Genomic DNA, 12,058 nt, shown 5'->3' on the forward strand with positions numbered 1-12,058 from the left:
AAGAATTGTGCCTAGCCTCCCATAGAATTCAGAAGACCAAAACTGATTCCACTTTACACCTTGAACTTTCCTACCATTTATGCTCTTTTCACTCTAAGGATAATTACACCATCAACCAACCCAGTCAGATGAGCCCGACCAGCAAAAACCACATCTTCATCAAGTCCTTCAGAAACTGTGTCAGCATAGCTAATTCACTGTGAACAAAGCTGAACGTGCCCTACAGTCTCCCAGGCATTGGTAGGAATTGCTCTCAATATTGGAGAAGTGTCAGGTCCGTGTTTGGTAGAAAAGTGACCATTCGGAGATGAAATTTCATCTGTTCATTTTACAGATAGCATAAAAACTGTGTGGTCTGTTCAAGCCCAAAAGATACACTGAGGAAAAGTTGCACCTGAAGTTAATTCTTCAGATTCCAACCCAGGCTTGTGATAATGGATAGGCTTCTACTCTTCAACATATTTAATTTTGAAGTAGAAAATGCTCATTAAAAAAAATACACACTACAGATGGTATAATAGCAGTAGGTAGCAGATAGATACACAGGGTAGACAAACCAGCTTCATAACATTCCTATGCCCAATATATGCATCAATAAAAGAGTACACAGTTGATAAGGTGTAGACATTTCAGTAACTGCACTTACTCTCTTCACTCTGAAAGAGAAGCTGAAGAGACCATTCAGTGATCTATTAGCACACAAACCTAGGATCTTCAGGTCTGATCACATTTTCATTTCTGGAAAAGGAAACAACTCATATTTTCCAGGCAAGCATTAATGTGTATACAGAAGCAAACATCAGGAAGGAATAAAATGGAACAAGCAAATTTGCAGTTGTGTTGTGATACCTGAGCAATGCAAGTACATGCTCTTCCAAAGACAATAAATTAAAAAGTTACTACTAAATGTGGTGACATCTGTAAATAATCTACAAGTCTTATGAGGATGTTCTAGGGGAAAAAGCTAACAAGCAGAAGTGTTCTGGCACACAAGACATACTATTCCTGCACAAAGTAGTGCAAGCCTTTCTGGCTTCTACATTTTCCCTTACAATCCCTTTTCGACCCTTACAGCAGCCAAAATCATCATCAAAAACCTTACTTCTGACTATGCATAATAAATCACTGGTAAGATTGGTTGAATTACAATGAATTAAATCAATTATGACTATGACATGCAGCACTACCTGTGCTCAGCCCGAAGCTCCAGAACATTTAAAAGCTTTTGCCACAAGAATTAGTAATAAATTAATAAGCAACAAAGAAAGCAAATAATCACAAAGTGGTAATCCACTGCAAAGATCTTGGCTTTTTTGCGTTTGCCCTTGGAAATAAAATCCATTAAAAAGTTCAATCTCAGCCAAAGGAAATGGAAGCACAAATTAGTGCTTGGGTCAGTTCAGGAGCACTTCATGCCACAACCCTCGAGTGTTAATACAAATAGCAACCACAGGCAAGCTGCATTTAGGCACTGTCCTCACATAATGTCAGTACAAAGATCTCCCAAACACACTTCAGAATTACTTTCTATTCTTCTGTGGACTTTCAAAAGATGTCTGTTGTTACTACAGACATGAAAATAACATCCCAACAGTGACAAGAGCATATTGTTTTCACAATCCTATTATTTTCCCTCTTTAAAAAGTAACATGCATTATTTCTCTGTAAGTAAAACTCCAGCCCTGTTCTTCACTGGGTGGACTGAATGTGGGCTCCAGGTCAGTAAAAGATACTATACTGAGCAGCACCTAATGATTTACACATGTAAAAAGAACCTTAAGGGCAGTGTTTTAACAAGTAAAAAAAAAAAAAAAAAACAACAAAAAAAAGTAACTTCTTTCTCTCCAAAAGGGAAAGAAGAAAACATTGGAGATACAAAGTAACTCTTGGAAGAATTGTATACATTATACACTCTTAGTCGCAGACATTCTTCCCACAGCAATTTCAGAACATCTCATTTCTGAATCCTACATCAGTGACATTTGGTATGTTTTAGCAGTGAGGTTACACCTAACTGTATGTCCTTGGGAAAAATCTGCAGAAAACATATGAAAGCAGATGTTGAAAGTGGTCTGATGACAAGACATTCATCTCCTCATGAAATAAGCATTTTAATATTTCCCAATTTATGATAGTACTGGTCATTTCTGGTCATTTAAATTGTTCATTTTTCCAAGCACTCTCTATTGTTAGTTTCTTGCACAAGGTCTAATTTGTTCTACAGATTTATTTCTGCTTAATTCGTTATCACATGCCTTCAATACAGCTATAAATTGAAAAAAAAAACCCACTAAAATTAAGGTAAAAAATGACCTAACTTCTGATCTACCACTGATAGTTCAGCATGGATAAGTTTGTAGTCAACACCTGCTATTCACATGTACAAATTTTCATTTGATGTCTCAAAAATCAAAAGAAAACAGCAATGAGCAACAGACAGGGAAAGTAATTTGATTTTACACAGTGCCCTGCATTGTTGAGCTGTCCCTAAGCACTTGGCAGGACAAGCCTCCTAGACATGCCACCATACAGCTACATACAGCAGCTGTTCTGCACTCTAGAAGAGTTTACCTGTGATCAGAATACCTTCATAGTGAAAGGCAGAACATAAACCAAGACAGGGCAACCTTTACTCAATTAAGAAAAAATAAAGGAAAAGAAAAAAGGCCGCTATATCTGTAGGTACAGTGCTGTATGCTTAGAATTCTAAAGTGTACCACAAAGTGTAACTAATTGATACTGCAAAGGTAACTGTAAAAAAGGAAAAGTTCTTAGTTTCTGAGGTTTATGCTGCATTTCTCGTACACCTTACATCTAAACCCCCTATATTTAACAGTGCCATAGGCCAAATAGAACACTGCAGTAAAAAAAAAAAAAAAGCAGATATTTTTACCACAAACAAACAAAGCTCAGTTCTACACAACTTATTAATCTTATCTTACTGCATGAGGAACTATCATAAACCTTCAGGCACACACAACTCTAAAAATGGAAGCTTTCCATAAGGAAAGTCCTTCCTGTGTGATGAAACATAACTTATCAAAAACAGGATGCAGCACACAGAGCACATGTGCATCCTTGCTTCAATTGTTACAGCATTCATTAGCCCTTCCTAGCCGAATTACTCAGTACAGTTGTATTTGTTTTTGTAAAAGCAAATCTACTCTGACCATAACTCTGCGAAGCAGAGACAACTGGGCACAAAAATGAACACAATTCAGGAAACCAAGCACAGTTGCATTTTAAAGAACATGGTAAACCGCTAAGCCTATTACATAAAGATTATTGTCTGCTTGAAAAGGATTACAGTCAGGGTGGCCAGACAAGCCCGAGATACCATTTAACACAGCCTTCTATGCACCCAATGACTGGATTATTCCAAAATCTGGAGAGCAAAGTTGAAGCCAACTTATCACCCATCTCATTTGACATTACATGTCATGAGTGGATCAGAACAATCCTGGAGGTCTACAATTCAGAAACAAACATGCAAGCAAGCCCTCTTCTTCTCTTTGCTCCACCCTTCACAAAGACAGACATAGAAAGGAAACATCAATTTTATAATGTCAGCATTTATTTACATGATCAAAGATTTACATAGTTTGAAAAGTTGTCACAACGGGAACCCAACCATTAGTGCCTCTCTTCAAAAATGGGATGACTTAAGATTTGAAGATGTGGCTTCAGAACACTTCAATGATCACGTGGAAAAAAGTACCAGGAATCAACTAAAACAAAAAATACACATCAAGAATGACATTAATTCTATACAACCAGCCTGACACAAACACTTAAAAAAACAACATTCAGTTCTTCCAATAATCTCCTCTCTCATAACAATACTTCTGGGCAAACTCTATCCCTAGCCAATGTAAAGTTTGTCCTCAAAATGATATCTGTTCACTTTAACTGTTTGCCTGAAATAATTTTGAAACAACTCTTAACATATTGACATGACCATCCTTGGAAAAAAATCAAAGATTACGTTCAGTTGTTTGTCAACGATCTGAGATGCAAAACTCCAGTAAATAAAAGCTATTTATTGGCAAGCCATATAAGGGCAAATTGAATGCAACTTTCCCATGACACAGCCGACACAGATGTTACTTTGCAAACAATTCGGAACTTGACTCACGGCTAAGTTTCTCTTAGTGCTTCCTTCCATCTCAAAAAGTGCATGCCTTGTCTGTAGCTCCTGCCAGGACAAAAATCTCTCTTTTTTTCCTAATAGTTAACAAAAATGAAAATCTAGGATTTGCTTTTATTTCTTGACTAAAAACACATGTTCCATTAACATGAAAACCAGTCAAAAGTAAAAAGAGAATTCTGTCTTTAAAAATTACACTTGAGGAGCGTGGTTGTATCACTTTTAAGAAAAGAGGTTGTTTAGCTGATTAGTTAGCTACTGTGAAGAGCAACAAAAAAGTAAGGCAAAGCAACCTTTCTCCTTTAGAAAGGATAAATGTAATGCATCTATCTTCCATGACTAAAGAGATGAAAAAATATTTAGTCCTCTCATCTTTTTCATGTGAACTGCACTTTCATTCACCCTTAAAAGCAATCTCCCACAAACAACTCAGAAATTGCTTCCCATGTTCTATTTAACAGAGCACAAGCACCTCAGTCTGACAAAACCATATCCATCATGCTCGTGTGGACAGAAACACCTTTTTCAATAGGACAGTTTCTAAGTTCATTTTTAAAGCAAATCATTAGTAATTATATGGTATTTTGGGGAAAAGAATATACCTTCTGGGCAAACAGAATCTCCATTCGCAGGCACTGACGCCTAAAACAACAACAAAAAAACACTGTCAGTGTTTTGTTTGACAGATAACACACAAAGCTATTTTACTGCTGAAGCCAAGAGGTAACAATAAATGACAAAACAGGCAAAATAATGAGTGACAGATTAATGCCATCTCTAACATATATCTATCTTACTACACTGTCTTAGAAGATAACAGGATTTTCCATTTACATGCTACAGAATGAAAATGCCTTTCCAATTACTTTATTATACATCTGTATATTTCATTATGAGATACATATAAGAGCATATGTGTATATGCACAAACATACACAGTTTGTATTACAGGTAGGCAAACATTTTAAAATAAATATGTAATCATACTCATACAACTACATTTTGACAGAGAAGGAGTCAGTGCTGTACAGAGTGAAAATTGTTTTAAAATATAGGTCTGTCACTTCTGGTTCATTTCAAAGCTGGATACACTCTTCAATCACAGTATTACACAGCATGTCTTGTCCTACTACTTAAGGGATGACATTAAAGCTGGTTTTAACACCAGCTGGAAACATCTTCCCCACAATGAGGACGCTAGCCACTCTTACGGTAACAATTCTCTGTCCATCATCCCTCAGCTCCTCACAAATGGGCAAGTCTGATTGATGTGGAAGAAACAGCATCTCAGCATAAGGAATACTGTAACATTCACGCTCCCCACACACAATTAGAGTACAAAACAACAGGAGGACATTGGCCACTGACATGACACAAGTCTGTTCCAAACAGACCTACCCGAACACACAACCCCAGGACTATTGATTTGGCTGAACCATGCAGCAAAGAGAGCCTCAAAGGTTCAAGTTTGAAGCCTCGGGAGAACAAAGCTGCAACACATCATCTGCATTGCTAGGTGGAACTTCCTGCCTTTGTAGCAGCATGCGAAGACGTCAGTGAAAGCCTTGAAGCACTCTGCAGGCAGGCTGAGCCATAGGCAGCGCAGGTGGGTTGAGCACAGGGCAGCATTCAAACTGAGCTCACAGTTTAGCTGGTTAGGCCTGGCTGTCTCCAAGCAGAAGGAGGGTTTGCTCTGCTCAACAGCAAGTCAAAGTCTCTGAGGAGGAAAGCTAAAAAGCAGCATTCTTTCTCCTGCTTTAAATATGTGCACAAAGGGGTTACGTGACAGGTCTGAATGGATGTGCCAGCCTTATCACCAGACCACTATCTTTCCTTCCAGACAAACACAAAGCTTTTTTTCCACAAGGCAGGGAGAACCAGTGGTCACTATCTAGAAGCAGGTGCTTGCCACTTCTGCATCAATTGCTCAGAAAACTTAAGACAAGGACTTGGCACCTTCCCACCAAGAACAGGTCAAAAATTCATTCCACTGAACCAAGAACCTCTTTGCTACAGAATCCTTTCATCGGAGACACTGCTTCACGTGACCCTACTTGAAGCAAGGGGCTTGGATTAGATGATCCCAAGCAGTCCCTTTCAGCCTCAACCACTCTGTATCATTTTGTTTAGGATATCACCTCTCCATGCCCAACCCTATGGGTCACAACCTGGCACTAAACTGAAAATTCTGCTTCTCTGAAGTCCCAAATGGAAAAGACTGCTCAGAGAGAAAAGAAATACAAGAAGTGAGGCAGTTGGTAGGCTTTCCTGGTTAGATCTAAATTATTACAAACATATTAGTAAATACACATATCCAAACTCTGCTGGAGGTTTTTCTAAACTGCCAGGAAAAGTCAAATATCTTCCCCTGCAAGACATTTTTCTGCATTTTAATCAAAAGATACCTCATCCAGCAAAGCGATCTTAGTTCATTTTCTCTCCAGCACTATAAGGGAGGAATTATGTGATAAGTCTGAGAAACTGCACTACTAACTATATATAGATTGCCTTGGAGATTTTCCAACTTCAAAAGTCCTCAGCGGCTCCTCCTCAAAGCAAGTGAGCAAGCAGTTCTCAGGATTAATGCTAAACAAAGGTTTGGCTGTCCCGGTCAGTTTTACAGATGGCAACACTTGAAAGCCTGAAATAAACAGTACATCTTAGAGCTAACACGTTCAGCTACAAAACTCTGTTCCTCCTGGGTTTAGTTTTCAACATGTACTAACACTGAAGCTGAGAAAGATGAAACAATTTTCAGATGTAAAGAAACAGCAGAAATTTTCATCACCTGGAGTGTTACTACCCAAGTGGGCTTGTAGTTGCAGGGGGACAGAATAATTCTGGCTGGTTCAAACATTCTGTATGTGGTCCCACATGCACACATCATCTTCTGATCTCTTCGGAATTGACTGGACATGGCAACTTCAGCAGCTGCAGTTATTCCTAATTTGCCATCAGTACAGACGACAGCTCCCTATGTGTAAACTAGCTAAGCAGAACAGAAATGCCCTAAATCCAAACCATTCTAGTCCCATGTCTGTAAAACAATGAAAGGTCAAATATCAGCAAAATAAATCCTATCAATTTGAATGAGATGATCTTGGGAACTACCCCAGCAAAAATACCTAATATTCTCATTACAGCATGATTTGGTAAGCACTTCTTCAGGATTTGTTTCGTATCTTAGCTGCAGTTCTCTTGCCCACCAAAACAAAAAAACAAAACAAAACAAAACAAAAACAAAAAACAAAAAACAAACCCAAAAATCCAAAAACACACAAAAAAACCCCACAATAATACTGAGTGTTGAAATTTCTTTTTTTGTTTAGCATTCAAAATATCCGACTTAAGGTAAATATCACCCGTTAAGAAACTCCATAACCTGGCTGCAGAAACAGAAGTATAGGGAAACAACTCACACTGGAAAAGTAAGCTCAGAAATTTTGCAAAAGCAAAAATACATTTTTGCAGATAAAATCTGCACGTTATGCAGATAAAATCTCTACCTCTGCTTTTGCTCTTCTGCTATTGTCCAGAAATTAATAAATGAACATAAATTAGAAGGAAAATGTATCTGCTTTCAGTTAAAAAAAACAAAAAAAAACCAACCAACCCAAACAAAAAAAACCCACAATGAGAAAAAAACAAGCAAAAAACCCCAAACCAGACACAGGCAGCTTTCATTTAAAACTACCACAGCCATTAAAATTCTGCAGCCAACACTCACGTAGTTTCACTTTTGTGTGAAAGACATGAGTGCCTGACAACCAAAGTGGGCAGTACAGTGTACCAGACAAAAGGAAATCTGCTTAAAATGTGCAAGTCAGCTTCCCTGCTTGCATTCTGAGCTTGACTGTACACCATTCTTACTTCAAGAGCATTTGTGCTTTTCTTAGTTACCGCAGGTTGGAAATTGCATGCGGTAACAGCAGCACTCAAAATAGAACTGCATCTATTTTCCCCATCTGAAAAGCAGCAAGAGATGGTAGCCTATAAAGCCAATTAAAATGCTTAGAATGAACTCTAACTGAATGATGAAGTTTGTGATAACTTCAAGAAAACAATATCATATATGTCAGACACAAAATAATGCCAGACACAGAAGGGCCAGAAGTGATAACATTTGATAAAAAGGCAAGCGTGCAAAACAAGTAAGATGTTAGAATTTGATACAGAGGATGTGTCTTATAAATGAGACTTAATATTGCCTCCCTCCCCATCAAAAAAAAACCAAAACAAACAAAAAAAACAATAACAAAATGCAAAACAAAACCAAAAAAGACAAAACAGGAAAAATAATTATTTGATGATTAATAAACTAGTGGACATTGCTGTTTTAGACAGATAATTATTTAGCCCCTCAATTCAAAAGTACAAATAGCACAGAACTTGAAAGAAAAGGTCTGACACCATTCATACCAGAGTACATTTGAACTTGAAATTTGAGTTGCATTTCAATGCCCTCAAAACATGATTTGTAAATTTCAAAATATACAAAAGGCAAATACTTTCTGACAGCTGTGACTGACATATCTTAAATGTCTGAATTCCAAAATCAATTTTTCTTTCATTTAAAACTCGGAGTCCCATTAAACAACATGGACCTAAACACACAGAGAAGTGCAAGTACGTAAAGGTATTTTCAAGGATATGCTGAAAGCATGTAACATGAACAGGAAAAAGTTTTGACACTTCTTTGTGACTTAAGCTGACTTTTCTGCACCTGATCATCTTGTTTGTTTAAGACAACATTCTTAGCATAAATTGTGTTGGAATGTTACCTGCACAGAAAGCAGACATCATGTCCTTTAACATCTGAACTTCCACTGCTGCTGTGACTACTTGGGCAAAATACTGACTGTGCACAGCCTGAGTCAGTTAGCTACCCAAGCAGTTATGCATGTGAGCAAAACACTTGCCATAAGCACTGACACATTCATAGCGTATGTAAAATAACGATGATTCGTTAAACGCAACACTTGGAGGTATTTTTCTCCATTTAATTTCTGAAACTTTGTTTAAATTCCAGCATCCAAGCCAGCATATTTTAAAGTAGAAGAAATTCTCTTGCATTTGCACATGAAAAGTATCAGACCTGCAGGACATTTTCCTCGCCTGAACAGGAAACCTGCATGTTTTAATTTTATGTTGATTTGCAAAATATGACAGGCATTCTTTACAAAACATTCAGAAAAGCACTCCCTTCTCTTACAGCAATGCACTCAATTATGCAAGTAGACAAACAAAGGACCCCTTTAGCGATTAGGGACTACAGTCAGCTAGTCAATGAGCTCTAACACTGGGTGGTAACTCCTGGCAACAGGGGAGACAGAGAAGACAGTGGGCTAGATACAAATAGCAGTCCCTCTTGCTATTCAGGATCAAAAGAAAAATCCAACACATCAGAACAGTAATGAGCCTGCCAGAAAATACAACTGAAGCACTGCAATAGAAGCTTTCTGTTATGATGCTTACACTTACCCCACAACATTTGTGTTCTTCTTTCAATTAATACCTTAATTTTTTATTTAATTAGGGACCACACCAGTTTAGGTATTTTATCTCAGTTTTGGAGCTCCGAGGCTTTTTTTGGTTTGGTTTTTTTTTTTTTTTTTTTTCCTATTTATTGCTTTTTAAAGAGGGTGAAATAAAGTAAGAACTGTCCTCACCGACTGCACAATTGATCGGGCCTCCTCCTCACTGCAACAAAAAGGGCTGCCACTCACCAGAACATTTGTGCTGAAAAATTAAAAAATATTTTATCAATGGAAAAGAAACAACACACAATTAGTACCTATGGAAAAAAAATAACAAAACATTTTCACATACAGAGCTCAGAAATGTATCACTCATGAAATGAGGAAGCCAAAAATGCACAGTAACAAGTAACACTGGAAGGCAATGAGAGTTTCTCTGGGTTTGGGTTTTTTTTAGGCTATAAATTCTACACTAACATAAGCAGTACTCACACTTACTTCTGGCAGCTCACTTGAGTACAGTTCAGAGGACTGCAGTTAATAAACCAAATCCCCTTGAAAAGTCAACAGAGAAACTGGCATTTCTACAGGGAGCTGAACACCACCTAGATGGCTAGCAGTGATGGCATGAATTACCCCTTGTCTCTTACACTTTAAAGGATGGCCAAATTCTACAGCAAGCCACTCGTATATTAACAGTAAACTGCCTGCAGCATATAGCAAGGAGAAAGAATTAAAACAAAAAGCAGGTCAAAACTCTGCTTTTTCCATAAAGCAGCAGATATCAGTACTTCCATAATGCAGACACAACTTCGGGGCCAACTATTTTTCAGACAACTTTCTCTGCAGACTATGAATATGTATCTGTTCACAGCAGAAGTGAGTTTGGTCTTGAGTTTTTAGGGTCTTAAACAACAAATGGCATTAATTTTCAAAGCCAGACTGAGTTTTTAGTTATTTTTAAACTACATCAACAAGTTCAAAGTGGCCCTTAAACAATCAGGACTCAAAGTCTGAATATTTCCTGTAATATTCTTGCAGACCTACAGCCTGCAGAACTACCAACACGTGTTAAGTGCTCAGTCACTCAAGAGTCACATTTTGCCAACAAAGTAGAAGAGGACAAGGCCTCCCCCATAGCCTTTGCCCTCTGGTTTAATTAAAGGTAATCCACAGCCCTTGAAAATCACCAGTCCAGATAGCTCTCCACAATTCAAGGCCACTGGTGCCAGAAATGCCAACACGAGCCAGCTTGGAAAGCTTAGTGTAGTTCACTTTAATTTAGATGAGGTCAAAGGCTGGTAATGAGCAATGATGTGGCAGTTCAGAGAACAACTAAATAAAATTATGGAACCCAAAGCTGCAAAAGAACATCACAGCGATACAGCACCAAAAGACAGAACTAACAGCAGCAAGATCTGCATGGGATTGTGTCAATCTCCCAAAGTGATATCAAACCCTCCAGAGCCATTATTAGTAAGTTCAAATAATGTATGTCGTTTTGATATAACCAAAAAAATTTCTAGAACCACTTACAGCCAGTTAATCATTATCGTACAAGGTGCAACTAGTCGATGATAGTCAATGATCAATCAAAATCACGGGTACTTTTGTCACTTCAAAGTAAAACCCAAGCAGTTGAGGCACAGCTGCCACAGCCCCAGCACAATGCAAAGAAGAAAGATGTGGCTGGATACTTACCATTTAACAGTACCTCCTTCCGTTTTTTTATGAAGCAAAGCTTTCCAGTATTCATGGGTTGATTTAATAATTTCAACAGCAAAATCCTAGTTTACATCAAGGAAAAATGTTATGATTTAAAAGGTTATTAAACAGAAAAAAAAGACATAGAACTAGTTTATTAAGACACACTGGCTCATGTGTTATTTTAAGGGACCTCCTTTGAGGCCTCATTAAATTTCTGGGAAATATAACAGCATTTTTTATGAAAAAAAACTGAGCTTCACTATCTGTCAAACACACTGGCAACATATTCAGGACTTTTCCTCAGTCCGCAGCCAGAAAACAGGAAAGCTGCATGAAAAAACGAAGTCAGCACTAGATGTTAAACAGACACCTACAGCTGCAGAAAATCATACCAGGTCCTAAATGGGACAAAGTGTGTGAGATATGACTCTTCTGTTACGTGTGCACATCAGGGTCAGAGTTAAGGTTTACTCTCCAGTGGCAAAATGTGCATTTAGTTCATTAATTGCCCAACTGTTCACTCAAGCATTTGCGACAAACAACGTAACGTTGTCAGCTGCTTAACGACTTTTGTTTGTTTAAAAACCAAAGTAATATGAAGAGGGGAGGGGGGAATTAAAAAGTGGTAAAACTTTTTTTAAAAGCCCTCAGTGTTCAGATGATGATATCTAGACCGAGTAGCAAAAATCTGCCAACAGAACACACACTTCCTAACAAGGAGTGACTT

At 37.9% G+C, this 12,058-nt stretch overlaps 1 protein-coding gene across 1 annotated transcript in view; it reads right to left on the reverse strand.

The window, feature by feature from the left end:
* Positions 1–3,552: 3,552 nt before the first annotated feature.
* The window catches only part of PPA2 (inorganic pyrophosphatase 2), a 36,909-nt gene continuing 28,403 nt past the window's right edge, over positions 3,553–12,058 (reverse strand). The window contains 4 exon segments of the mRNA XM_052682967.1: positions 3,553–3,728; positions 4,750–4,789; positions 9,817–9,886; positions 11,326–11,411. Of these exon segments, the coding sequence (XP_052538927.1) occupies positions 3,694–3,728; positions 4,750–4,789; positions 9,817–9,886; positions 11,326–11,411 (231 nt within the window). The 3' untranslated portion in view covers positions 3,553–3,693.

This window comes from Tympanuchus pallidicinctus, unplaced genomic scaffold, assembly GCF_026119805.1.
Source record: "Tympanuchus pallidicinctus isolate F22 unplaced genomic scaffold, pur_lepc_1.0 scaffold2, whole genome shotgun sequence".
In the NCBI taxonomy this organism is placed as follows: Eukaryota; Metazoa; Chordata; class Aves; order Galliformes; family Phasianidae; genus Tympanuchus; species Tympanuchus pallidicinctus.